Source organism: Squalius cephalus (genome assembly GCF_949319135.1).
Source record: "Squalius cephalus genome assembly, chromosome: 9".
Taxonomy (NCBI): Eukaryota; Metazoa; Chordata; class Actinopteri; order Cypriniformes; family Leuciscidae; genus Squalius; species Squalius cephalus.
This window is the reverse complement of record NC_137130.1, coordinates 39158381-39183370: the sequence shown is the minus strand read 5'-3', so window position 1 is coordinate 39183370 and position 24990 is coordinate 39158381. Positions and strand designations below refer to the sequence as shown.

Below are 24990 nucleotides of genomic sequence, written 5' to 3'. Positions count from 1 at the left end.
TAGCCATGCAGCAGAGAATGTTGCAGAGTGCATCACAGGCATATTGAGGGATTTCGCAATACAGCCTGATTCAGTTGTTGCATTCACTACTGATAATGCACTTAATTATGTTAATGCAGTGGAGCAGCACCTAGGTGCTGTTAATATACCGTGTCTGGCCCACACAATCAACTTGGCTGTACTCAAAGGGTTAGATGTCAGAGTCATAGACACAACTCTGACAAGGCTAAGAAAAACTGCCTCTCATTTTCACAGATCCACCACAGACAGCAGCCTCTTGGAGGATAAGCAGCGTATGCTAGGTTTAAAGCCAGAGAAGCTAATCAATGATTGTGTGACAAGATGGAACTCTACCTACGATATGATATGTAGGGCATCTGAGCAACAAGCAGCCGTGGCAGCCGTGATATTTGACAAAAAAATGTCTAATCTAGAACTGACCACAACTGAGTGGCGCCTGGTTGAACAGGTGTGAGAGACACTTAAACCTTTCAAAGTCGCCACCCAAGCGTTGTCCACATGCAAATACCCCACATCCTCAGCTGTACTGCCTTTGCAACATATTCTTTTGTCTCAAGTTCAAAAAATCCAGTCAGAGTCAGACGAGAGGTCTTGCTTGAGGGAAATGGCAAATAAAATCGCGGCAGATTTGAGCAAACGCTATGACCCCAAAAAGGAAGCGACATTTATGCTTTTGAATAAAGCTTCTTACCTGGATCCTCGGTTTCATCGTTTAATCCATATAACGGAGGAACAGAAGCAACAGGTGCACGCAAAAATTAGAGAGGAATTGTCACTGCAGTCTGACAATGACGAACCCGTGGAGGAGGAGCCATGCAGCTCGGGTTCAAGCACAGGAAAGACGGCCTTAACAGCAATGGGGGATCTGTTTGGAGACATTTACTCAAGGGGCTACGAAAGACCTAATGACGTCGAAAGCGACCTCTTACAGGAGATGATGAGTTATGAAAAGGAGCCACCATTGCCAGCTGACAGCGACCTGCTTTTGTGGTGGAAGACTGGCAGTACGAAATACCCCCACCTTGCGCAGCTGGCAATGAAGTATCTGAGTGTCCCTGGGACATCAGTGCGGTCGGAGCGCGTCTTCTCAACAGCTGGACATATAGTGAATAAAAAACGCTCTGCTCTAGACCCCGAAAATGTTGATCGACTTGTTTTCCTATCCAATAATTTGTAATGGGCCTAGCCTTTTTGCGCATTTCATTATGCCTGCCTAGTGCCGCGGCCGCCTTGCCGTGATGGTTACGTTCATAATAAAAAACACACATGGCCTGTTCTCAACTTCAAGTAAGTCCATTTAAAGTTTCATTTTTGAACAGTTGTTTGAAATGGATTGAATCATTATTTAAAATAATTTTGGAGATTTTTGAATTGCCTAAATCATAAATGCATCCGGGTTGAAGCAGTAATGTTTTTCATTTATGTTTATCATTTATGTTTTTCATTTATGTTATGGCAGCAGTCCACTCTGCATATATATTTTTTTTCAAGAATGTTGCACTCCTGTTGTTTGTTATTCTGCACGAAACTTCATGCCAATAAATAAGAAATATTGCTGACTTGTGCGTTTCCAGCGCTCTCTTTACGTTCATCCGTTATTTGGCGTTGAAAATGGAAACGTCTTTTATTTTTAGACATGGAAAATCGATTTTACAATCGATTCAATGAACACTTATGTCTCAAAAATCGAAAATGATTTTTTCACAAAAGTGACAGCCCTAGTGAGAATTACCTGGGTGACGAACTAATTATCGCGAGATTCGGACTTAAGTGCGTTCGAATATGCCTACTTTCCTACTATATAGTAGGCGAAAACTGTACGTGAAAGAAAAAGTATGTTCGAAACATCAGTATTCATAAAAGAGTAGGCGAGAAGTTCCCAGACTCGATTGTTCACCACACCCCCATTGTTATTTCTGGACGAGCGGAGCGCTTGGACCCGGAAAAGGCTAAACGTCATGTGTGACGTCAGACTTAACAATCGGATTGTCAGGGCTCGCTTTTCTTAAAGGGGAAGTACTCTCTTTCTCATACATTCAAATACCACCTGTCTACTTTAATACAAATACAGAACATCGAGGAACTGCTTTTGCTTCCTCTTTCGTCGAGCCAGATGTCTTTTCTGCACACTTTATATTTAAGTATAGCTTTAACAAACACATCTTGTTCCTCTGCGGTCTGTCTAGTGGGACTTTTAGACTTGCTCACATCTTACAGAAAGAACAAAAAGGTGAACCAAAGTCAGCTACACTGAGACAAAGAGAAGCATTGAACATGTTTCAAGTGATAATACTGATAAACACAACAAACTATATGATTTCTTCAGATATGATTGACGAATCAGATCAATCACCCATTTAAGATCCCGTATGAATGCCAAACATGACTATTGTTCTTAAATGTTAATAACTTTTGAACCTCTAATCCAAATGTGTGTTTTAAAAAGTCCCGTAAAGAGGAGATTCTCTGCTTTTCAGTGGTATAGTTTGTCTCAGTTGGACATTCAGAGGCTTCGTAGTGAACGTGATTGTCAAGTTTTGATCAGCATTGATTCGTCAAAGAAACCCATGCGGTTTGTCCCTCTGAGCCGAACAGGAATGATTGTTGATGCTTGTTGATTCATTACTGTCACGGATAGATGAGGCAGACAGAGAATCCACATGCACGCACAACTTTAATGGAGAAAAGACAAAACACTGATAATCCAAACTAGAACACCACGGAGATAGTCCACACAGGAAAACAGGAACTTCCTGTAAACAAACAGGAACAAATACAATAATCCATTCAACGACTAGCAAAACACAACTGAAAACCCAGCTAAATACACAGAGAAATAAGGGATAATTAACTGAAGGTGCGTTCAATGACGGCATTTATGGGAAGAAAAAACAACACAGAGAAAAGGAAACCAAACCAAACCATACAGGAAGTGAGGCTAGAAGCACTGGTAACTGAAAACACATTTTTATTTTTACCATTTTTGTTTTCTAGATAACCCCCTTGTTTGAGTTAAAAGATAAAATGTATTTTCTTTTTTGTGTGAAATGGCTCTTGGTTTGAATATTTTTTATTGGTTATGTGTGCAATATTACTTTATTCAGTGTGATGTTTGACAATGTTCAGTTTATGTTTTGAAAATTTGTTGTTTTAATTAAATGAGTTTTAATAGTCAAAATCTCTATCTGTTTCAGTTTTAATGTGCTTTATTCTCTCTCTCTCTCTCTCTCTCTCTCTCTCTCTCTCTCTCTCTCTCTCTCTCTCTCTCTCTCTCTCTGATCTACCACAATCTCTAAATGACTAAGCACTAACTTTCATGCTACTCTCACTAACTTTCATGTCAGAAGAGACTTTTTTTGACACTCTCACGGGAGGATTAAAATGGATGGAATAACTAGACTTTTTCATTCTGTGATTTTGTTAATTGCTTTTGGTAAGTTGACTTGTGTAAGACAATCTTGTTACCTTTATTTTTTTTTAATTTTTTTTTTAAATTGATGCTTGGTTTAACCTGTTAGACCTATTGTTTTCTGTCCTATTATAAACTCTTATTTTGTGGTATATTAGTGTGATTAAAAATAGCTTGTGTTTTAGATTGCAATTAAATTTAATCAAATTCTATCGTCCGATAAGAACAGGTGTTTTTTCCTTATCAGTTTATTATATTTCCCATCTAAAAGTAGGTGCGTTATTTCATTTTTTCCAACATTTCATATTTCCAGATTCAGAGTTTTATATTTAAAACATTAATCTCATAACATTATTAATGCAACTGTAATTGCAGTGGAAATGCATAAATTCTACATCTAAATGTCACTTCATACAGCGTCTGTGCTACTGTGCAGTGCTAAGATGAATTTTGTTTACACTTATTTTATTTGCTTGGTAACTAGAGCCAGTTATATATTCTCATTAATGAAGTATTCAGAGGAAAATCTAGTCTGTTTTCATTTGTATTTATAAAAGTTTGGTTCATTTTGTAGATTTGAATTATAAATGAACACAATATTGTATGGTATCACGATGCTACTTGGTATCATGATACTTCAGCTGGAATAGTATCGTAAGACATTTTTATGGTATAGTATACAATACTATCTTACTGCCAGAGGGGAACCAGTACAGTGACGCATTGCTGCCACATACATATTATTTTCCCCCCTCAATTATGTCATAATAACGAGATGTTACGTCGTTAAAACAACATCTTTTTCTCGTAATAACGAGATGCTATGTCATTAAAACGACATATTTTCTAGGCCTTATAAGGACATGTGTAGTCATGTACAAAATATGCCTTTATCCACATAAAACTGATAGCCTATCACGCCTTTATCACACTTCTACATTTAAAAAGCTGAAGCAAATAGTAGCAGCCCCCAATCAGGCTAAATTAATCAATGAGGCCCTTTTTTAAAAAATATATTTTATATAGGCCTATAAGTTTTTTTATATAATATATTATAGGGCCTATATAAGATTTATTTTTGTTATAGGCTATATCTTATACCTAGAGATATAATTAAACAAAACGTAGTAAAAACATATCTAACAAAACATAGCCTAAGTTGTTTATTTTTTACAACATTGTGTTATTTTGTTTAATTAACGAAATGTCAATCTTCGTCTTTATGACAGAAGATACAATACAATACAAAAATCATCAAGATACAGCCATATACAGTCTTCACATGTATAACAGATTGTCACCTTAAAAACAGTCCTTGTGGTGGAATAAGCAATGCTATATATAAATATATGGTTAGCATCTTAATTTAAACTTTATTTTATTACTTTATTCATTATGCTAACTCAGCTAATTTAATGTAAAGAGCTGGATACTAATTACTAATCAAATAATGTAAAATATTAAATGTAGGCTATTGATTAGAGTTGCCATAGACTAAAGATTTTTCTAGACTAGTAGTCATTCATTTAAGCTTTTAGGACTAATCGCATGTTTATCAATCAATCAATCAATCAATCAACATTTATTTGTATAGCGCTTTACAACAACCGTCAGGTATCCAAAGTGCTTCACATCATAGAATAAAATAAACATCATATCATACAATAAATACATGTAACAAAAAAAAAAAAAAAAAGGGAAATTGTGTCACCACTACTATGTATTAAAAGCCATCCTAAACAGGTGGGTTTTAAGTTTAGACCTAAAAAGAGTTTCATCTGCAGTTGTACGGATATCAGGGGGTAACTTGTTCCAAAGTCTTGGGGCAGCAACTGCAAACGCCTGATCACCCCAACGCTTGTACTTTGACCTTGGGACTTCTAAAACCAGTTGATTTGAAGACCGTAACGACCGGCTGTGCTCACGCAGGGTTAAAAACTCACTTATGTACTCCGGTGCCAGGCCGTTTAGGGCCTTAAAAACGAACAACAAAATCTTAAAATCTATTCTAAACTGCACTGGAAGCCAGTGTAAGGAATAGAGGACAGGAGTAATGTGTACACGCCTAGGTGTATTTGTTAAAAACCGAGCGGCAGCATTTTGCACAAGTTGAAGTCGTGCAATAGAGCCTTGACTTAAACCTACATAGAGAGCATTACAATAATCCAACCTCGAACTAATAAAAGCATGAATCACCTTTTCTAGATCATGCCTATTAAGAAAAGGCTTAACTTTAGCTAGAAGACGAAGCTGAAAAAAACTCATTTTGACAATATTGCTGATTTGCTTGTCAAATTTCATGTCGCAATCAAAAGTAACCCCTAAATTTCTGACAGCAGGCTTAAGGTATGGAGCCAAAGCCCCCAAACTCACCGCTGAACCGTTTGGGTTGCCGAAGATGATACACTCCGTTTTTTTTCATTATTTAAACTAAGAAAATTTTGTGACAACCACATCCTAATATCATCGATACAACTAAGTACGGAGTCTAGTGCGACATTATCATTCGGTTTTAAAGGCAAATAAATCTGCAAGTCATCAGCATAACAGTGAAAGGATAGATTGTGCTTTCCTATAATACTCCCTAACGGCAACATATATAAAGAAAACAAGATTGGGCCAAGAATTGAACCCTGGGGTACCCCACAAGAAAGAGGAGCAGCCGACGAGGAGCAATCACCAATCATAACAGAGAAGCTCCTATCTGCTAAATAGGAGCTAAACCATTGAAGTGCCAAACCTCGAATGCCCACACAATGCTCAAGGCGAGAGAGGACTGCATATATTCAGTCCTGGGTGCATGTAGGCTATTCCGCGCTCAAGCACATGCATAAAACTTGCCACAAAGCACCGGCAAAAGTAGGCTAATGATAATAAATGTGTCTGAAATAATAACAAAGCATTTTAATTGTTTATTAATGAACTAGTGTTTTGTAAATCAGTGTAGGCTGCCTGCAAACATATCTCCATACATGTCCGCTGTAATGTAGCCTAGATGCGCCTTTCATACGGACAGGATTACATAATCAGATGGTACCTTACGTATTTGCTTTCGATTGGATTTTTTTCGTTGGTGGATATTTTTTTATAAGCTTTATATAGATAGCTATATTTCTCATGTCTGTGAGGCTTGTATATACACTGTTTTCCACTGTTGATAGGAAAATGCGAGTGATGGCACTGGCGCTCCACACTCCGCACAAACACTTGGATATGCGCTTAATAATAGCGAACATTTATCTAGGTTAAAGTTAGGGCGAGCAGCCATGCCAGATGGATAAGTCCTCTTCATGTTAAACTAATCAAATTCTGTTGCATTTTATTGCGCCAGTTTGAAAAGGGCAGCTGAAACACTTATCCCACAGATAAACGCCCAACGCTGGTGTTTTTCTTTAAACAAATTCGTTTAGGCTTTAAAATAAATATTGTTTGTGGGCTAATTAATGCCACAATAATTTGTTTATTTTATTGGATACTTATATTTTTCATTTTTGTTTTGCATTGAATACCATTTAAAGGATTTGCTGTGCATCGCAATGCCATTCTCCCATAGAAAGACACGTTAAAGTAATAGTTCACCCAAAAATGAAAAATCTGTCATCATTTACTCTCCCTCAAGTTGTTCCAAACCTGTATGACTTTCTTTCTTCTGCTGAACACAAAAGAAGATATTTTGAAGAAAGTCGGTAACCAAACGACTGATGGACCCCATTGACTTCCATAGTAGGAAAAAAAAAATACTATGGATGTCAATGGGGACCAGCAACTGTTTAATTACCAACCTTCTTTAAAATATCTTCTTTTGTGTTCAGCAGAAGAAAGGAAATCATACAGGTTTGGAACAACTTGAGGGAGAGTAAATGATGACAGATTTTTTTCATTTTTGGGTGAACTATACCTTTGAGAGCCACCTTTATGGGAGGAAAATGCTTAGCATGTAATTAAATGCATTGCATTCATATTCTGAGCTCATCTGCTTTTCTGTAGGATAGTATGGTTTATTAATAAGGTGTGTAGGCCTACAGCATTTGATCTTTATCACTGAAGTAGCCTATTAAGCCACATTAAGCTTTTTCTTTATTATAAGGGTTTTCTATGGGAGGAAAACGCTTAGCCTAATGTGCAATTAAACGCAATATTCGTATTCTGGGCTCATCTGCTATTAATGTGTGTACAGAATTTGATCTTTTAACATGAATGTCCATTGGGGGCTGCTATTTCTTCAGCTTTTTGAATGTAGATGTATGATAAAGACATGATTGGCTATCAATTTTATGTGGATAAAGGCATATTTTGTACATGACTACACATGTCCTTATAAGGCCAAGACAATATGTCGTTTTAACGATATAGCATCTCGTTATTACAAGAAAAAGATGTCGTTTTAACGACATAAGATCTCGTTATTACGAGAAAAATATATTGTTTTAACGACATAATATCTCGTTATTACGAGAAAAATATATTGTTTTAACGACATAATATCTCGTTATTACGAGAAAATATGACGTTTTAACGACATAAGATCTCGTTATTATGAGAAAATATGTCGTTTTAACGACATAAGATCTCATTATTACGACATAATTGAGTGGAAAAAATAATATGTATGTGGCAGCAATGCGTCACCGTAGAACCAGGGCCCTCCAGGTGTCACAGTTGCAATCCAACACGAATGACAAATTCCATTCACCTTACTTGCATTTTGACAAAGCTCAACTGGCGATCCAGCTGAAAATGATGGGAGACATTTGCAGTGATTCTCCCAAAATAGTAAAAGACCTGGAACAAAACAAACTCCATCTACAAACAAGAGCTCTTTTCAAAGAAGTTGAAAAAAACCTCATCAAACTCAGAAGTCTCCCCATCTCAGCTGCTTCATCGGAAAGAACATTGTCCGCTCTCCTCCGTCTGAAGACATGGTTACCCACAACCATGATGCAGAAAAGATTGTGATTTGACTGCATACATATTACCAGTGTGTTTATGTTTTTGTTTGATTAATAACCTTGTGACAACACAATTAAACAAAGATTGTGTCTGTAACTTTACTGACTTAGTGACCATGCACATTTGCTGCTTTCTGCATGATAGCTACATTTTTCCCAAATCATAAATTTAATATGGTCTGTTACATACATTTAATCGGCTGCTATGCCAGTCTAATGAAATTATTATGATTATTATTATCAACATTGCTTGTTTGTGGTGATGGATTCCAAAATGCCACGATCGCTGTTCACTGTCTATGATGTGTAAATGTATGTGCTTTGGTCTGAGCACTCTCGTGATGTGTTGGCTTACATTAAATGTTTGGGGTTTTGTGGCCAGTTGTCACCATATTACGCTGAAATGACACACGATTGTGTGGTGATTGTGTCTCACGCTCACTCTGATGTTTGCTTGTTGCATTTATTGTCAAAGGTAACCGTATTATAGAAGAGGACACCGTAAGATATAGGCTGAGTTTACTTTTTTACCGACAAGGGAAGAGGGGGAGAGGGCCAAGGTTCGAAAGACATGGTTCGCTGCTGATTCCTGCAAATCAGAGGCTGCAGTTGGAGAACACTGATGTAGAACACAGGGAATATATACATGGGACAGACAAAGGACCTTAACAAGATAATTAACTACACAAAGCTGAACTAAATGAACTAATGATGAATGTGATGTTGGAAACAAGGAGAGGCAGGAAACTGAACACAATGAACACAGAATGAAGTCCAAAAACAGACATGTAACAATAATCAGTTCAGTGGCCCAGGGCGAAGCCGGCAGTTCAGTGGCCCAGGGCGAAGCCGGCAGTTCAGTGGCCCAGGGTGAAGCCGGCAGTTCAGTGGCCCAGGGTGGTGCCAGCAGTTCAGTGGCCCAGGGTGGTGCCAGAAGTTCAGGGGGCCAGGACGAAGCCGGCAGTTCAGTGGCCCAGGGTGGTGCCAGCAGTTCAGTGGCCCAGGGTGGTGCCAGCAGTTCAGTGGCCCAGGGCGAAGCTGGCAGTTCAGTGGCCCAGGGTGGTGCCAGAAGTTCAGGGGGCCAGGACGAAGCCGGCAGTTCAGTGGCCCAGGGTGGTGCCAGCAGTTCAGTGGCCCAGGGTGGTGCCAGCAGTTCAGTGGCCCAGGGCGAAGCCGGCAGTTCAGTGGCCCAGGGTGGTGCCAGAAGTTCAGGGGGCCAGGGCGAAGCTGGCAGTTCAGTGGCCCAGGGTGGTGCCAGCAGTTCAGTGGCCCAGGGTGGTGCCAGAAGTTCAGGGGGCCAGGACGAAGCCGGCAGTTCAGTGGCCCAGGGTGGTGCCAGCAGTTCAGTGGCCCAGGGTGGTGCCAGAAGTTCAGGGGGCCAGGACGAAGCCGGCAGTTCAGTGGCCCAGGGCGAAGCTGGCAGTTCAGTGGCCCAGGGTGGTGCCAGCAGTTCAGTGGCCCAGGGTGGTGCCAGAAGTTCAGGGGGCCAGGACGAAGCCGGCAGTTCAGTGGCCCAGGGCGAAGCCGGCAGTTCAGTGGCCCAGGGTGGTGCCAGAAGTTCAGGGGGCCAGGGCGAAGCTGGCAGTTCAGTGGCCCAGGGTGGTGCCAGAAGTTCAGGGGGCCAGGACGAAGCCGGCAGTTCAGTGGCCCAGGGTGGTGCCAGCAGTTCAGTGGCCCAGGGTGGTGCCAGAAGTTCAGGGGGCCAGGGCGAAGCTGGCAGTTCAGTGGCCCAGGGTGGTGCCAGCAGTTCAGTGGCCCAGGGTGGTGCCAGAAGTTCAGGGGGCCAGGACGAAGCCGGCAGTTCAGTGGCCCAGGGTGGTGCCAGCAGTTCAGTGGCCCAGGGTGGTGCCAGAAGTTCAGGGGGCCAGGGCGAAGCCGGCAGTTCAGTGGCCCAGGGTGTTGCCAGCAGTTCAGTGGCCCAGGGTGGTGCTAGCAGTTCAGTGGCCCAGGGTGGTGCTAGCAGTTCAGTGGCCCATGGCGAAGCCGGCAGTTCAGAAGGCTAGGGTGGTGCCAGCAGTTCAGGGGGCCAGGGTGAAGCCGGCAGTTTGGGGGGTCAGGGTGAAGCCGGCAGTTCAGTGGCCCAGGGCGATGCCAGCAGTTCAGGGGGCCAGGGTGTTGCTGGCAGTTTGGGGGACCGGGGCGATACCAGCAGTTCAGGGGGCCAGTGTGGAGCCGGCAGTTCAGTGGCCCAGGGCGATGCCAGCAGTTCAGGGGGCCATGGCGCTGGGGGGGGGGGGGATCAAGGCATCGATGGAATGGACAGGGACAGGAGTCCTCTCTGGACTCTGGATGAGGACAGAGACTGGAGTCCCCACTGGACTCGGAATGAGGACGGAGACTGGATATTCAGTCATGGTGTCAGCCATCTTGCATGGAGGCTCAAGAGCGGCGGCCATCTTGGCAGAAGGCTCTGGCATGGCAGCAGCCATCTTTGGACGAGACTCTGGAACGGTGGCCATCTTGGGACGAGACTCTGGAATGGACACGAGTTTACCATCGCTGTTCAGGGGCCCGAAACCCGAGAGGCCAGTTATCATTAATGTCAGACTATACAACAGTCCAGACGCATTAAAAGCGCATTGTCCGGACTTTTACGTCATCAATCAATGTCACATTTGTTCACAGTGAGCTGCATTACACGCGGGACTGAAATGGTGGTTACAACGAAAACTCTAACGTTAATTTTGATCATGGCTTGTCTTGAAAAGTGCAGGACTGTGAGTCAAATCTTCTGACACTGCCAGAACTTCATCTGAGGTAAAATTTGATCACACGGTCATTAATCTGCTGTTGGTGAACACGTCAAACTAACAAACTAAATTTTAGCCTAGGATCAGAGGAATCTTTTAGAATTTGCCAAATTTGTCTCAGACGACCAAATCGTGGCCAAAATTGTACAGTGTGTGTCACAGAGTCACCAGATCAGCAGCTCCACCCACTCGTTCACTCTCCCCGGAATTCTGATCCCTGCACATCATCATCAGCACACACTATAAAGAGGCACTTCTCCTTCACTTCCTTGTCTGGTCTCGGCCTTAAGTACACTTACAGACTCTACCCTGATACCTACCCGTGATTACCTGCCTCAAGGATTCCTAAACCCTCCGTCTTCTATCATCCGTCATCTGTCTTCCGTCTTCAGCCTCCCGTATCCTCTTCAACCATCTACAATCAACAAACCAAGATTAACACTCAGCTAAGTTCATCATTCAACTCTGATTCTCTGCCTTATACTCACCAGTCTCCATCGCTGTCCCACTCCGTGCCTCTGCTCAATAAATACCTTGTTTATATCACTTACCTGCTTCCCTCTGTTCCGTGACAGTGTGCACCCAGCTTTAGATGTTGATTTGATTTCAGATGCTTTCTTAAAGCGCCCTGCAGACTGCTAACAGCAACATTAAAGTATTTGAATGCTGAGCCGCAACTCATTGGCCACTGATGCAACAGCAACCAATTAGCTGCCTATGTAGATAATGATGTGATCGCTACCAAATAAGTTAAGGACCTATCAGCCTGTTCCATTTAGAGTTTCATACCAGAACTATGTATTTATTCCCATTTTCCTGTTTCCAATGTAGCCTAGAGGTTCCATAAGGAAATTCTTACATAAAGATCCAAATAACCTTTTTAATATTATACATGCATGCACAGCCATATGAATGATTATTCTTATTTCATTTTTATATAAAGTACCTATTGAGACAGCATGACATTTTTATGTATAGTGTTCATACCTAGTAGGCAGTTCTTGAAAGTTTCATGGCAGTGTCTGCAGGTTTCCAGTTTATGTAAGCTCATTTCCACAACAGATTAAAGAAATAAAAAAGGTATATCTCAAAAACAGATATTTACAGAGGTATTGCTGTATTTCCTTTCTACATGCTCTATAATATGTGAGAAATCTTGTATTTTTCTCTCAGTGGCGGTCAACGACGGCCGTGTGGTGAAGGTGCCAGTCGGTCCTCTGATGCATGTCGAGGGACAGGCCGTCTCCATCCGCTGCAGTGTGTCCGACTACGAGGGGCCCCGGGAACAGGATTTCGAGTGGTCCATGATCCAGTCCGGTTATAAATTGCTCAATCTCGTCTCCACCTTTAACGATAGCTTCATGGGCCCCACAGTGAGGGACCGGGTCAACAGCGGGGACATCAGCTATATGAGGCTGGGCGATGATTCAGTGGAGCTCAGGTTCAAGAAAGTGCGAGCGACAGACAGCGGTGTGTATCGCTGCAGCACCCCGAGCACAGACTCCGTCATCAGCGGGAACTACCAGGCCGATGTGGAGCTCAAAGGTGAGTCCAGATTTAATTACAGTTACAACCAGGGGCATCACTAGGTTTTTTTGACAAGGTTTATTTTCTAAACTGAAAATTCTGGATGCACTTGGCCGAAAACCGAAAATGACTTATTATTCATTTCTCATTTTAAAATATTTTTTGTGTAATTGTATTATTATAAGATTTTAATTAAATACAATAAATAAATTAATTAAAATAAATAAACAATAAATAAAATAATCACTTTTATTTAAAGTTTTTTTTTTATTTAACACAAAAATTGGACAGAAAATAGGCCTATATTAAAATAATATTAAATATCAATATATTAACATCAGTATATCAATATATTATTCTTTATTCAGTTCAGATTTAACAGATTTATTTTTTGACCAATTATCAAAATATAGTCCTACAAAGCTATTATTATCAGAGCATGTGAGCAGATAATAATAGATTTGTTGGACTACTTTATTTTGATAATTGGTCAAAAAGTAAACACTTGTTGCACGTTAATGTTTTTTCTTTTTTTTTTTTGGAAATGCACAGAGAAAAAAAATTGTAACCCACCCACACCTTTTTATTTTATTCCTTTGATTTGTCATCTCATTCGTTTCTTTGCTAGATTTTCTCATGTCTGCTCATGCTAAGTTAACATTAGTCAAGTTAACGTTTTAATGTTTTTTTTTTCTCACAAATGTATGCCTACAAGATGGTGGCCGAGACGGTTGGCGATATTAAAGGCCAGAGCCCATCTACGGAGAGCCTGGCCACTCCCTATTAAGTCCTATTGTACCGAATTTAGGTTGTAGTTCCACCAGAGCTCCACTGGGGGCGATCGCACATGAGTGCAAAATGAATGGGAGTCTATGGAGCTAGACGGCTAAATGTGTCTCTTTCACCCGATTGCCGTTGAGAAATCTCAGATTTGATTGTAGGTTTTGCAAGTTCAACATGGGTTATAGGTCGAAAGTTGAATGAACGAGTACTTATGTCCTTTCGATTTCTTACAGGTTGAGTTGTTGTTGCCCATAACACGCTAGCATTCTGCTAATGAACGCTGATTGGTCAGTGAAGGACTGATTACGACCAGAGATACCGCTTGATGGCATCGTGGCATCCGAAGCAGGACCAGAAACAAACAAAACAAAAACTCGTCTAGCACGTGTATTTCCCTGTGTCAGCTGTGTTGTCGATGCCTCGAGTGAAAAGAAAGTGCAGAGCGCGAAAGCACCATAGTGACTGAAGGATTGCCGTAAAGCAGTATCTCTAGTCGTACGATGTGTATGACATCATTGGCACTTTAAAAGACTTTAAAGCAAATAAGTGACTCTAAAAAATCTAACACCCAGCAATGTGTAATTTCTTTGCATCTCCTTTCGAATACAACATTTAAATTACTAGACAAAAAATTATATCCTGAGAAAAGTGGATTTTGATGGGTATAGCGCCATAGACCTCCATTCATTCTGCACTCGTCCTGTGAGCGCCCTCATGTGGAGCCAGAGTGGAACTGCAACCAGTTCAGAAGCCGGAAGTTTACTGAGAGCGGAAGTTCTCCCCTTATTCGACATTCTCTGTCAAGGCTAAGGAAAGACAAATGATTTTCTCACCTTAAACGTTAAATTCGATTAGTGCAAACAACGGGAAATATATTTTTATATTGTTTTCTTAATAAGAGGACGATTTGGACACTTTTCAGTGTGAGTTTGATTTATACAGACTAGCACAGTTGTATATAAAAAAAAAAATCAAAGATGACAGACAGAAGACCAAGAGATCAAGGTAAAAAGACAAACAAGACACTTTCATTCACCACTGAGAACAGAGATGTGACTGAGGATGTTATGGAAGTTGTTAAAGCAGGTCATATGCATTCCTACACTAATTCTGACGGAGGGGTTGTCCCTCTTCCTGAGTCAGCTCTGTGCACTCCAGTTGCAAAGAAAGGGAAAGTTGAACCTACACTCTCCGAGTTGCAAGATAACATTGTGAGGCTTGTGGCTGAAAAAATAAAAGAGAACGTGGACAATCTTGCAGGCCTGATAAAGAAAAATGCGGACACCATCGAAGCTTTAAAGGAATCATCAGAATTTCTCTTCAACGAAGTTCAAGACATGAAAACAGAAATAACAACGGTTAAAAATGCAAGCGATGACCACCAGAAGAGAATAACAGGCCTGGAAGACAGATTGAATGAAATGGAATGCTACCACAGAAGATGGAACTTGAGGCTGTATGGCCTGCCAGAGCAGGAAGGAGAAGACGTTAAACAGCATGTGATTGACATCTTTAAGGCAGTCATTCAAAACCCTGAAGAAGATCTTCACTCTCAAGTTGATGTAAGCCATAGGATCGGAAGGAGAGAGAATGGTAAAACTCAACCGGTGATTACAAGATTTACATCAAGGTCGACCGAAGAAAAGGTATGGAAATGTGCGAAGAATTCGGAATTCCTCAAAACAAAGAAGTTAAAATTCGGTGAAGACTTGACTACAAAAGACAAAGAGACACGCACTAAACTGTGCCACAGATTGAAGAGGCTCGGAAGCAAGGGAGGAAAGCCTTCTTCCTCGAAGGCAAAGCCATCATTGAGGGTAAAGAAATAAGAATGTGATGATAGCTCTGACGTGTTCTAAAAGTGAAGTTATCCTACTTATGGACTTTCATTGAGAAGTTCAGTTGTATTCCAAATACATTTGAGGTGCTGTTATACCTAATGTTTGACAGTTAAAAGGTCAGATTTATAAACCCAAGTTTGCTTACTCTAATCAGTATTCAAAAGGTGAAGAAAATCATTTTCTTCTTTGCTATAAAACTCAGTTAACTTGTCCTGCTTTTCAATTTGTCTTTGTCATTTTATTCACTTAATGTGAGGGGTATATGAGAACAGATTAAGAGGAAAGCTGTATTTTTATTTTGTAAAACTTTCAAGGCAGATTTTTATTTTCTACAAGAAACACATGCTTTAGCTTCATGTCACCGGGTGACATAGAAGGAACTTTGGGAGCGGAACGAGTTGCCCTGGGGGGAGACTTCTGGTGCGACACCAGGCCGGTTCCGGCGGCCTGTCATGGCCGACCGCGTTGACAAGTGGCAGCTGCAGCGGCTAATCAAACAGCCATTGGAGCGCGTGTCTCCAACGGGGGATTTAAAGGAGAACTCCGGTCAATTTTAACATTGAGCTCATATTTTGTTTGTAAATTTGGAGTGCTGTCAGTACAGAGAACAACGACAATCGATTACTGTGGACTTTGACCGAAAACAGGATGTAAATACAGGTATGTGCGCTGGCTGAAATAACATCATTTTTATTCATATCTTTCACATCTACTGCAGTCAGATTGACCCGCGTTCACCCCGAAGGAATCACTCACATGACCTGTGCACTTGTAATGACACATCAAGGATGTTAAGAGGCTAAAAGCAGGTTTAAAACTTGCCCCATTGAAGTCAATAGGGTGCAAATTTTAAAAAGAGGATAACACGCTGTAGGCAACACCGATTTTTGTCGTTGTTCTCTGTATTGACAGCACTCCAAATGTACAAAAAAAATAGCTTAATGTTAAAATTGACCGGAGTTCTCCTTTAAAAAGCGGCGTTTTGAAGAGGGAGAGGAGAGGCAGAGCAGTCGCGATCAAAGTGTGAGTCACGAGAGCAAGAGAGGCGAAAGCGGTGGGACGGCAGTGGAAGCAGAGACGGTTGTTATTGTGAGAGAAACGAGTGGGCTCCGAATTTCGGATCGTTCGCCAAACTTGATGTCCCCTTTTGAAGCTCACAGCGGTGGATTGGCCGGCCCCGACGAGAGGAAGTGAAGGTATACTTTTCACTGTTAAGCGGTATGTCATTGCAGTGTCTGAAGATTGAAGTGAGCACGTGTGAAGATTTATAGTGGTTTGATGCATGCACGAGTATGGAAAAACTAACGTTATCAGCACTTTGAAATCTTTGTCGGGGATTGTCTAGCCCGGTGGGGCATCAAGAAATAATTTGAACTGCTGTGGGAAAAGCTTTGTACAGGTATCCCAGTTCATGCCACTGTGGTAAAGAAAGGAGAAGTTCAGCTCTGGGTATTGTTGTGAAGATCTGCATTCTGCCATTACTGTCCTGTGGTAAGAGAAGACTCCGTTATTAACTGCTGGATTCTGTACTCACCATTACTGTTCTGTGAACAGAGAGATCCGGTTATCTGCCGCTGCGTTCCGCCTGCTGCTGCCCTGTGAAAGAAAGGTGACACTCAGTTATCTGATGCTGTCCTGTGAAAAGAGAAAGCCCACTGTCTGCCGCTACCGACCAAGCGTGCCGCACAAGCCCTGAAAAGTGAAGCCAAAATGTCTCGATCGCCCCCCGGTGACTGGTCCTAGTATAGGTCATAAGCCCCGCCTCCCCGTGTTATTCAACGGGACGTGAGACCAACTAAACAATTAAATTACACTTCAAATATCTTTTTTCCAAAGGTGGTTTCTTTCATTTGCTGTCGTTTTTAATCACGCTGATGTAAGGTCAAGTGTCTGTTTAAAAAATAAGTTGGTTTTTAGTTAGTTACGTGATGCGGTGGTGTAACGTCATGATTGACAGCTGTGATTGACAGGTTCTCTGAGTGAAGTAGTCACTGAAGCACCAATGGACATTTTTTTTCGGGATCTTCGGAGGACTGAGGTGATTGTATTTACTTTATTTGAACAAGCCTCTTGTCGTACTGCAATCAATTTTTAAAAAAGTGTGCAGAATCCACTCTCCATGAGTGCATTCTGCGAGAGTGAGGGCGGAGCGTTGATTTCGCGGCTTTACTTCCTGCTCACTACTGCGCATGTCTGGTCCCGAGATCGCTACTGCGCAGACTCAAGTTCCAATATGTCAGCGCCATATCGGGACTCTGGCGGCTTCAGTTCTCATCAATGGAAGAGAGCGAAGGGGCGTCGTCCATCTTTTTTTACAGTCTATGCTACCGACCTGTAGTCCCCTGTTGTCTGCTGCTCTTCATTGGAGGGTCCTGGTCCCCTGTTCAAACCCTGCTGCCCTGCGAAAGAAAGGTGACACTCAGTTATCTGATGCTGTCCTGTGAAAAGAGAAAGCCCACTGTCTGCCGCCACCTACCTGCAGTTCCTTGTGTCTGCCCACCACTTACTGTTGTCTGCTGCTCTTCATTTGAATCAACTGAAGAGTGAATCATATGGGGGTATTATTGTTGCAATATTCCAAATAAATAGATTAATATTCACAAATAAATGTAAAGAGATTCACAAAAATGTATCGAATTCACAAATAAATAGATTAAGATCCACAAATAAATGTAAAGAGTTTCACAAAAAATATAAAATACACAAATAAATAAAATGAGATTTGCAAATAAATCAAATATTTACAAATGTTTTATTATTTTACAAACACAACTCTGCCTGGCATTTATTTGTGAACCGCTTTCTGTGCATTTGTAAATCGCTGCACACATTTGTGAATCGGTTCCTGTGCATTTGTGAATCCCCTCACGCATTTGTGGATTTTGAAACACTTCTAGCGTTGACGTGCAGACAGATCCACAAATAAGTGGACTCCACCCACCACCTACTCAAGCCAATCAGATAACGGCCACATCGAGCTGGCCAATCGTAGCACGTTCTCGCTTCAACCAATCACGTTTGGCTTTACACTCGGCATGGGAACTGATTCTTGCATCCTTGAAAGGAGCAGTAGTAGCGCTGAACTGTTTGTGTGGTAAAAACACTCTGTTTTCAAAAGATTGTTGGAGTTTATATTATATTTCCCTTTATATTTCATCAGGATACACTCAGAGAATTATGATAATCAGAGTCAGAGATCCCGAGCATCATGAACAGTCTCTACACCGGCAAGAGGCGCGACACAGCGCGTCATAAGCAATAAGGGCACTATCTATTCACTGCTGCCGTAGCAGTTTCAAATAATGTAAAACTAGCATGTTTGAAACGTTAACACATATTCCCTATGTGACGTCTGCTTAGCTGCAGACATGTCTGCATAATCGTACTCTTAACGGCTCTGATCGTAGCCTACTTTGACTAGTGCTGGTTACTTGAAAAATCATATTTCGTGATAGTGTCCTGGACGCGGGGCATTCATTGATAGTAAACGGATGCCCGCACTTCTTCTAGATAGATAGAAGATAGATTAGATTAGAAGATAGATAGATTCTTCTAGATAGATAGCCTCGCACGGGGTAGACACGATGCAAGAAATTACAGGACATACGATTTTGCCTTTTAAAGCACAATTGCGGTGACAAATAGCAATAGGACATAAATAAATGTCATGTAGAATACCAAATATGAGGCCAAATGACCACCCAATATGTAACGGTACGAGCCTCAGCATCAGCGTGTGCTGCAAATAAAAATCTTGCAATGCAAATTAAAAACTCTTGTAGCTATTTATGGGTTGAACCCAGTTATTCATTAGTCAGCTACTTGATGCTTTTATGTTCTATCTTGAATAACGTGACGCGTCCATGATGCGTTGTTCCCATAACAGAGATGTAAACGGCTGTTTCTCTGGCTTTTTTCAAGGCTCATACAAATTGTGGCTTGGCTTGACAAGAAGTCTAATGGTGTAATTCTAACAAAATCCAAATTTTAAACATATTTTATGGGCCTTTACGCGTACACTTTTTGAAATGCAGATGAATTGATGAATGAGCACAGAGCAAGATCGCCCAGTGTAAAGCCAAACGTGATTGGTTGAAGCGAGAACGTGCTACGATTGGCCAGCTCGATGTGGCCGTTATCTGATTGGCTTGAGTAGGTGGTGGGTGGAGTCCACTTATTTGTGGATCTGTCTGCACGTCAACGCTAGAAGTGTTTCAAAATCCACAAATGCGTGAGGGGATTCACAAATGCACAGGAACCGATTCACAAATGTGTGCAGCGATTTACAAATGCACAGAAAGCGGTTCACAAATAAATGCCAGGCAGAGTTGTGTTTGTAAAATAATAAAACATTTGTAAATATTTGATTTATTTGCAAATCTCATTTTATTTATTTGTGAATTCGATAAATTTTTGTGAATCTCTTTACATTTATTTGTGGATCATAATCTATTTATTTGTGAATTCGATAAATTTTTGTGAATCTCTTTACATTTATTTGTGGATCATAATCTATTTATTTGGAATAATGCAACAATAATACCCCCATAGAATCACACTCTTCAGTTTTGGCCCTTTGTCCAACCCCGGCTTATTTCAAATGAGTTACTAGACAGTGTGGAAGAAACCAAAATAGAACCCTCAGTATTTTCTGATCATAATATTATTACTTTAGTGCCATGTATAAGGGATCAATCAATAAAAAAATAAACCAAATTACACTTTTGAGTGATAAAATCTTCAAAGAAAAAGACATAAAAATCATGAATTAAAATTTGATTAAAGCAAAAAAAGACTAAATATATGGCAAACATTGGGAATATACAAAATTTCAGATCCGTAATATGGGCAAAAGAATTATCTAAGGAAAAAAGAACGAGACAAGATAAAATACTCAAGGAAATAATTTCTATCTATGAAAAGAATGAGCAATCACAAGCTGATATCAATATTTTATTTGAATTACAAGCTGAATTGGACAATATCTATCAAAATTTGGCACAGGGAGCTTTTATTCATAATTTAGAAAAAAAGATAAGGAACTCCCGCACACTATCGTTACTTGCAATTAAAATGAATATTTATTAACACACAACGTTTCGTCACACGACCTTCATCAGGAGTATACAAATGTTCAAATTCATCTCTTTTAAGATAAACACATGACCAATCATCAGAGCTCCATCTGTAAACAATTAAGCTCATTGGGAGTACATAATTAACACCACATCATAAACTGTTACACATTGTGGTAGTTACAACAATCAGCAAAGATCCCCCTGTAGGTTAACAAGATCATCGAAAACACATAATCAACACGTTGTCATCAAACAGTATCAAATTGTAATTCCTTGTAGTTCCTTATCTGTTGAAACAACCTACCTATTTGGTCTTGTGATCCTACACACCTATCACCTGCAGGTGTGCGATGGAGTTTGTTCACTATAATTTAGAAAAAAGAAATGTTAGTGTTAACAGTATATATAAACTTAAAATTAATGATCAGATCTCTAAAGACCCTGAAGATTTTTATAAAAAACTACACTCCAAACACAACAGTTGTCAGAGCTCATATTTCCTCTCTTGTATAAAAAGTGTGGCTCAAGGTGTTGATGAAACTCAGAAGGACATTTGTGATCAAGACATATCCCTAGAAGAACTAAAAAAGAACATTAGTAAGTTAAAATATAATAAATCCCCAGGGAATGATGGCCTTACAGGTGAATTTTATAAAGCATTTCAAGACTACATTTCTGAATTCTTAGTATTAGCTTTTAAGGAGGCTATAGAAACTTAGGCTTCCCCCTACTTTGTGTCAAGGTTTAATCACCTTGTTACCAAAACCCAATAAAGATTGTTTGCTTCTTGACAATTGGAGGCCTATAACCTTAATTAATAATGATGCAAAATTGTTGGCTCATATTTTCGTGCAAAGAATAAAGTTGTGCTTAGATACAATTATAGATGATAGTCAGTCTGGTTTTATGCAAGGACGGCATATTAGTAATAATATTCGATTAATCTTAGATTTAATTGATTATAAGGATTACATAACTGATAATAGTTATATTCTATTTATAGATATATACAAAGCATTTGATACTGTGACACATGATTTTTTATTTTATTTGATGTATTAGATTGTTTTGGTTTTGGTCAATACTTTAAAAGGGCAATACAAACTTTATATAGTGACTGCAATAGTTCAGTTAAACTACCATGGGGAACTACTCGTAGATTTAGCATAAAACAAGGAGATCCAGCGGCTCCGTTCCTATTTCTTTTGGTCATGCAAACTCTATATATACATAATGACTCTTTTCAAGGCATCAAAATTATGCAAAAAGAAATTAAATGCTGTCAGCTTGCTGATGATACAGCTAGTTTTTTAAAAGACATATCACAGGTTAAAAAAGTTATAGAGTGTCTCAATATATTTTCTAAAGCTTCAGGTTTATCTTTAAATGTTAAAAAATGTACTATTTTTCCACTTAAAGACAATGATATTCCTTTGAATTTGAAGGTATTCAGAATCAGAATCAGAATCATTTTATTTGTCATTGTAAAAACATTGTAAAACACTGTCACAACAAAATGTAAAGTGCTACTCCTGGTGCATAGAATAATACATTCATACATTCACACTAGAGATGCGCGGTTGGCAGTTACAGCCGCGGACTCCACGGATAAACCGCGGATCGGGCGGATGACGTGACGAAAAATAATATTTTAATTAAATTCGGACGGGTGGCGGGCGGTTGAACCATTCAAATGAACCAATCAAATGAAAAATATATGTATACATTCAGCGGATGGCGGGCGGGTGCGGTTTTGAAAAATGGTCAAAAACGTGGTGCGGATGGATGGCGGAAGGATGATGAGTTTTGAGATGCGGTTGCGGATGAAATAATAGCCCATCCGCGCATCTCTAATTCACACACATCATACTCTCCACAGAACCATACCAATACATAATAAGACAGGTTACACAGTACTGAAAAGTGCAAATGCAGTGCAAGAGAGGCAAGCTAATCATCATTCATCAGTGCAAAAGAGGCAAGATAATCATCATTCATCATGATAAGGTCCTATTTCTGTAAGTGAGTGTTTAGAGTTGTGATGGCTGTGGGGAAAAAGCTGTCTCTAAATCTGGATGTACGGGTTCTGACAGACCTATAACGTCTTCCTGAACGGAGTAACTGAAAGTGTTTGTGGCCTGGGTGAGAGGAGTCCTTAATTATGTCTTTTGCTCTACTGAGGTAACGAGATGAGGCAATGCTGTCAAGTGTGGGCAAAGAGCAGCCAATGAGTTTTTCCGCAGAGTGGATGACCCTCTGCAGCGATTTTTTTCTGTGCCACAGTGCAGCTTGCATACCACACTGTGATGCAGTACGTCAGTATGCTCTCTATGACAGAGCGATAAAAGGCCACCAGCAGCATTTCGCTTAAGTTGTTTCTCTTTAGCAGTCTCAGAAAGTAGAGATGCTGTTGTGCCCTTTTGATGATGGTAGTGGTGTTAACAGTCCAGGATAGGTCATTAGCAATATGGACCCCCAGGAATTTGAAGCTGTGGACCCTCTCGACCCTAGCCCCTCCTATGAGGAGTGGGGGTGGGTCCATCTTCCTCTTCCTCCTGAAGTCAAGGATCAGCTCTTTGGTTTTTGATGTGTTACGAACCTCACTGTTAGTCTAGCGGTTAAATGAAGTCATAACAAAATGTAAATAAAAAACTCTGACGGTCACATCAATCCCCTGATCCAGAAAAGCACAAACACAAAATTAAACAAATAACTTATTTTATTAATAACAAAGGAAGCAAATCTTCAGGAGAGGGCCAGGCCAACAAAACAAACAAAAAATCCTCAAACTAAACACGGAAACTCTAAATAACCTTAACTAAGAAAAAAAAAAAAAAAAAAAAAAAAGACAGTCTTACCTATCTCCCTGTCTACCATAAACATAAGCAAAATCTTAAAGGTCCCGTTCTTCGTGATCCCATGTTTCAGTTAGTGTGTAATGTTGTTGTTGTTAGAGTATAAATAATATCTATAAAATTATAAAGCTCAAAGTTCAATGCCAAGCGAGATATTTTATTTAACAGAAGTCGCCTACATCGAACGGCCCGTTTGGACTACATCCCTCTACTTCCTTATTTAATGACGTCAGTAGAACCGTTTTTTGACTAACCTCCGCCCACAGGAATGCTCCCTCAACTCTACCGAAATTTGTTTATGTACTTGCGGACTTCTTATAACTTACTGTGTTTACTCAGCTCTTACGGTGATTTTCTGAAGTAAAACTGACGCTTCATCTTTTGTGTGATGTACAATAAACTTTATTAAACTCATCAGTATATGTTTGATCATCATTCAGACAGCAGACTTGTAGGCTATTAATAATGGATACATACAAGCAGATGACAAATACGTTATAATAACCGTAATTAAACTACTAAACCATACCTGTTTCATCTCTATACAGCACTCTGACTCTGTAGGCATTATTGTCTGACTCGAAATGAACACTGTTACTGAGAGTTTCTGATATTATCATCATTCCGTGAGATGAAATTGTCCTGAGAGACTGTGCGTGAGCTCATGAAGCTCCGCCCCCTGTGTCATCCAGCAGCAGCTCATTTGCATTTAAAGGGCACACACTAAAACAGCGCGTTTTTCTGAGCCCCAAAAAATGACAATTTAAACATGCTGTAAAAAATGATCTGTTGGGTATTTTGAGCTGAAACTTCACATACACACTCTGGGGACATCAGAGACTTATTTTACATCTTGTGAAAAGGGGCATAATACGGGACCTTTAAGTTCAAAGAAATTGGCACCCTCTCCCTAACGCTTCCAAAGAAAGGCAAACAAAGGTATTTACATAAATTAGAAAATAACACAAAAGAATCATAAACACACCCACCATAGCGTTCACACGCTCTCTCATAGTTTGTAATTGAGAAATTCATTCACAAAGTTAAGAGGTAATAAAGACTGCACTCGGTCACACTGAAATATACAAAAGAAAACCAGTCTGGATCAGGACAAAGAGTGAGCGCGTAGCCGTCAGCCCTCCAGCATTGTTTCTTTGCAGTCTTATACACCTTGGATCTCTGTAGCGTTCACTCAGTACTGATGAATGATGAACATCAGCTGGAATCCAATTAGCGATCTATAACAGGGAGAGACAGAAAGAGCGAGAGCAAGAGAAGAAAACATGCAATGCACAACTTGCCCAATAGGTGACATCACTCTCCCAAGAGCGCACAATTCACAAATACGTCCACAGGACGTAACAGATGTGTTGAGTTCGAGGTTGTTGTTATGGCACCATGCTGTCAGCCTCTCAATCTCAGCCCTGTAGTGTGTCTCATCACCCCCTACTATATGACCGACGACGGGGGTGTCATCTGCAAATTTGGTGATGGTGTTTGTTGGATGAGCTGGGGAACAGTCGCTGGTGTACAGGGAGTATAGCAGAGGGCTGAGAACACACCCTTGAGGTACTCCTGTGCTGAGTGTGATGGTAGAAGAGAGGTGGGGGCCCAGTCGAACAACTTGTGAGCGGTTGGTGAGAAAATCACTTATCCAAGTGCAGATGGGAGTGGATAGGCCCAGGTGAAGCAGCTTGTTGATGAGGATATCCGGGATGATGGTATTGAATGCAGAGTTATAATCCGCAAAGAGCATCCTCACGTAGGTGTTGGGATG

General features: G+C 40.5%; 1 protein-coding gene across 1 annotated transcript in view; it reads left to right on the top strand.

Moving 5' to 3' along the window:
- The first annotated feature begins 3363 nt into the window (after positions 1 to 3363).
- Positions 3364 to 24990, top strand: part of LOC307164181 (prostaglandin F2 receptor negative regulator-like) — a 33411-nt gene continuing 11784 nt past the window's right edge. Inside the window, exons 1-2 of the mRNA XM_079880652.1 lie at positions 3364 to 3454; positions 12303 to 12674. Of these exons, the coding sequence (XP_079736778.1) occupies positions 3403 to 3454; positions 12303 to 12674 (424 nt within the window). The 5' untranslated portion in view covers positions 3364 to 3402. The remainder of the gene's footprint in view (positions 3455 to 12302; positions 12675 to 24990) is intronic.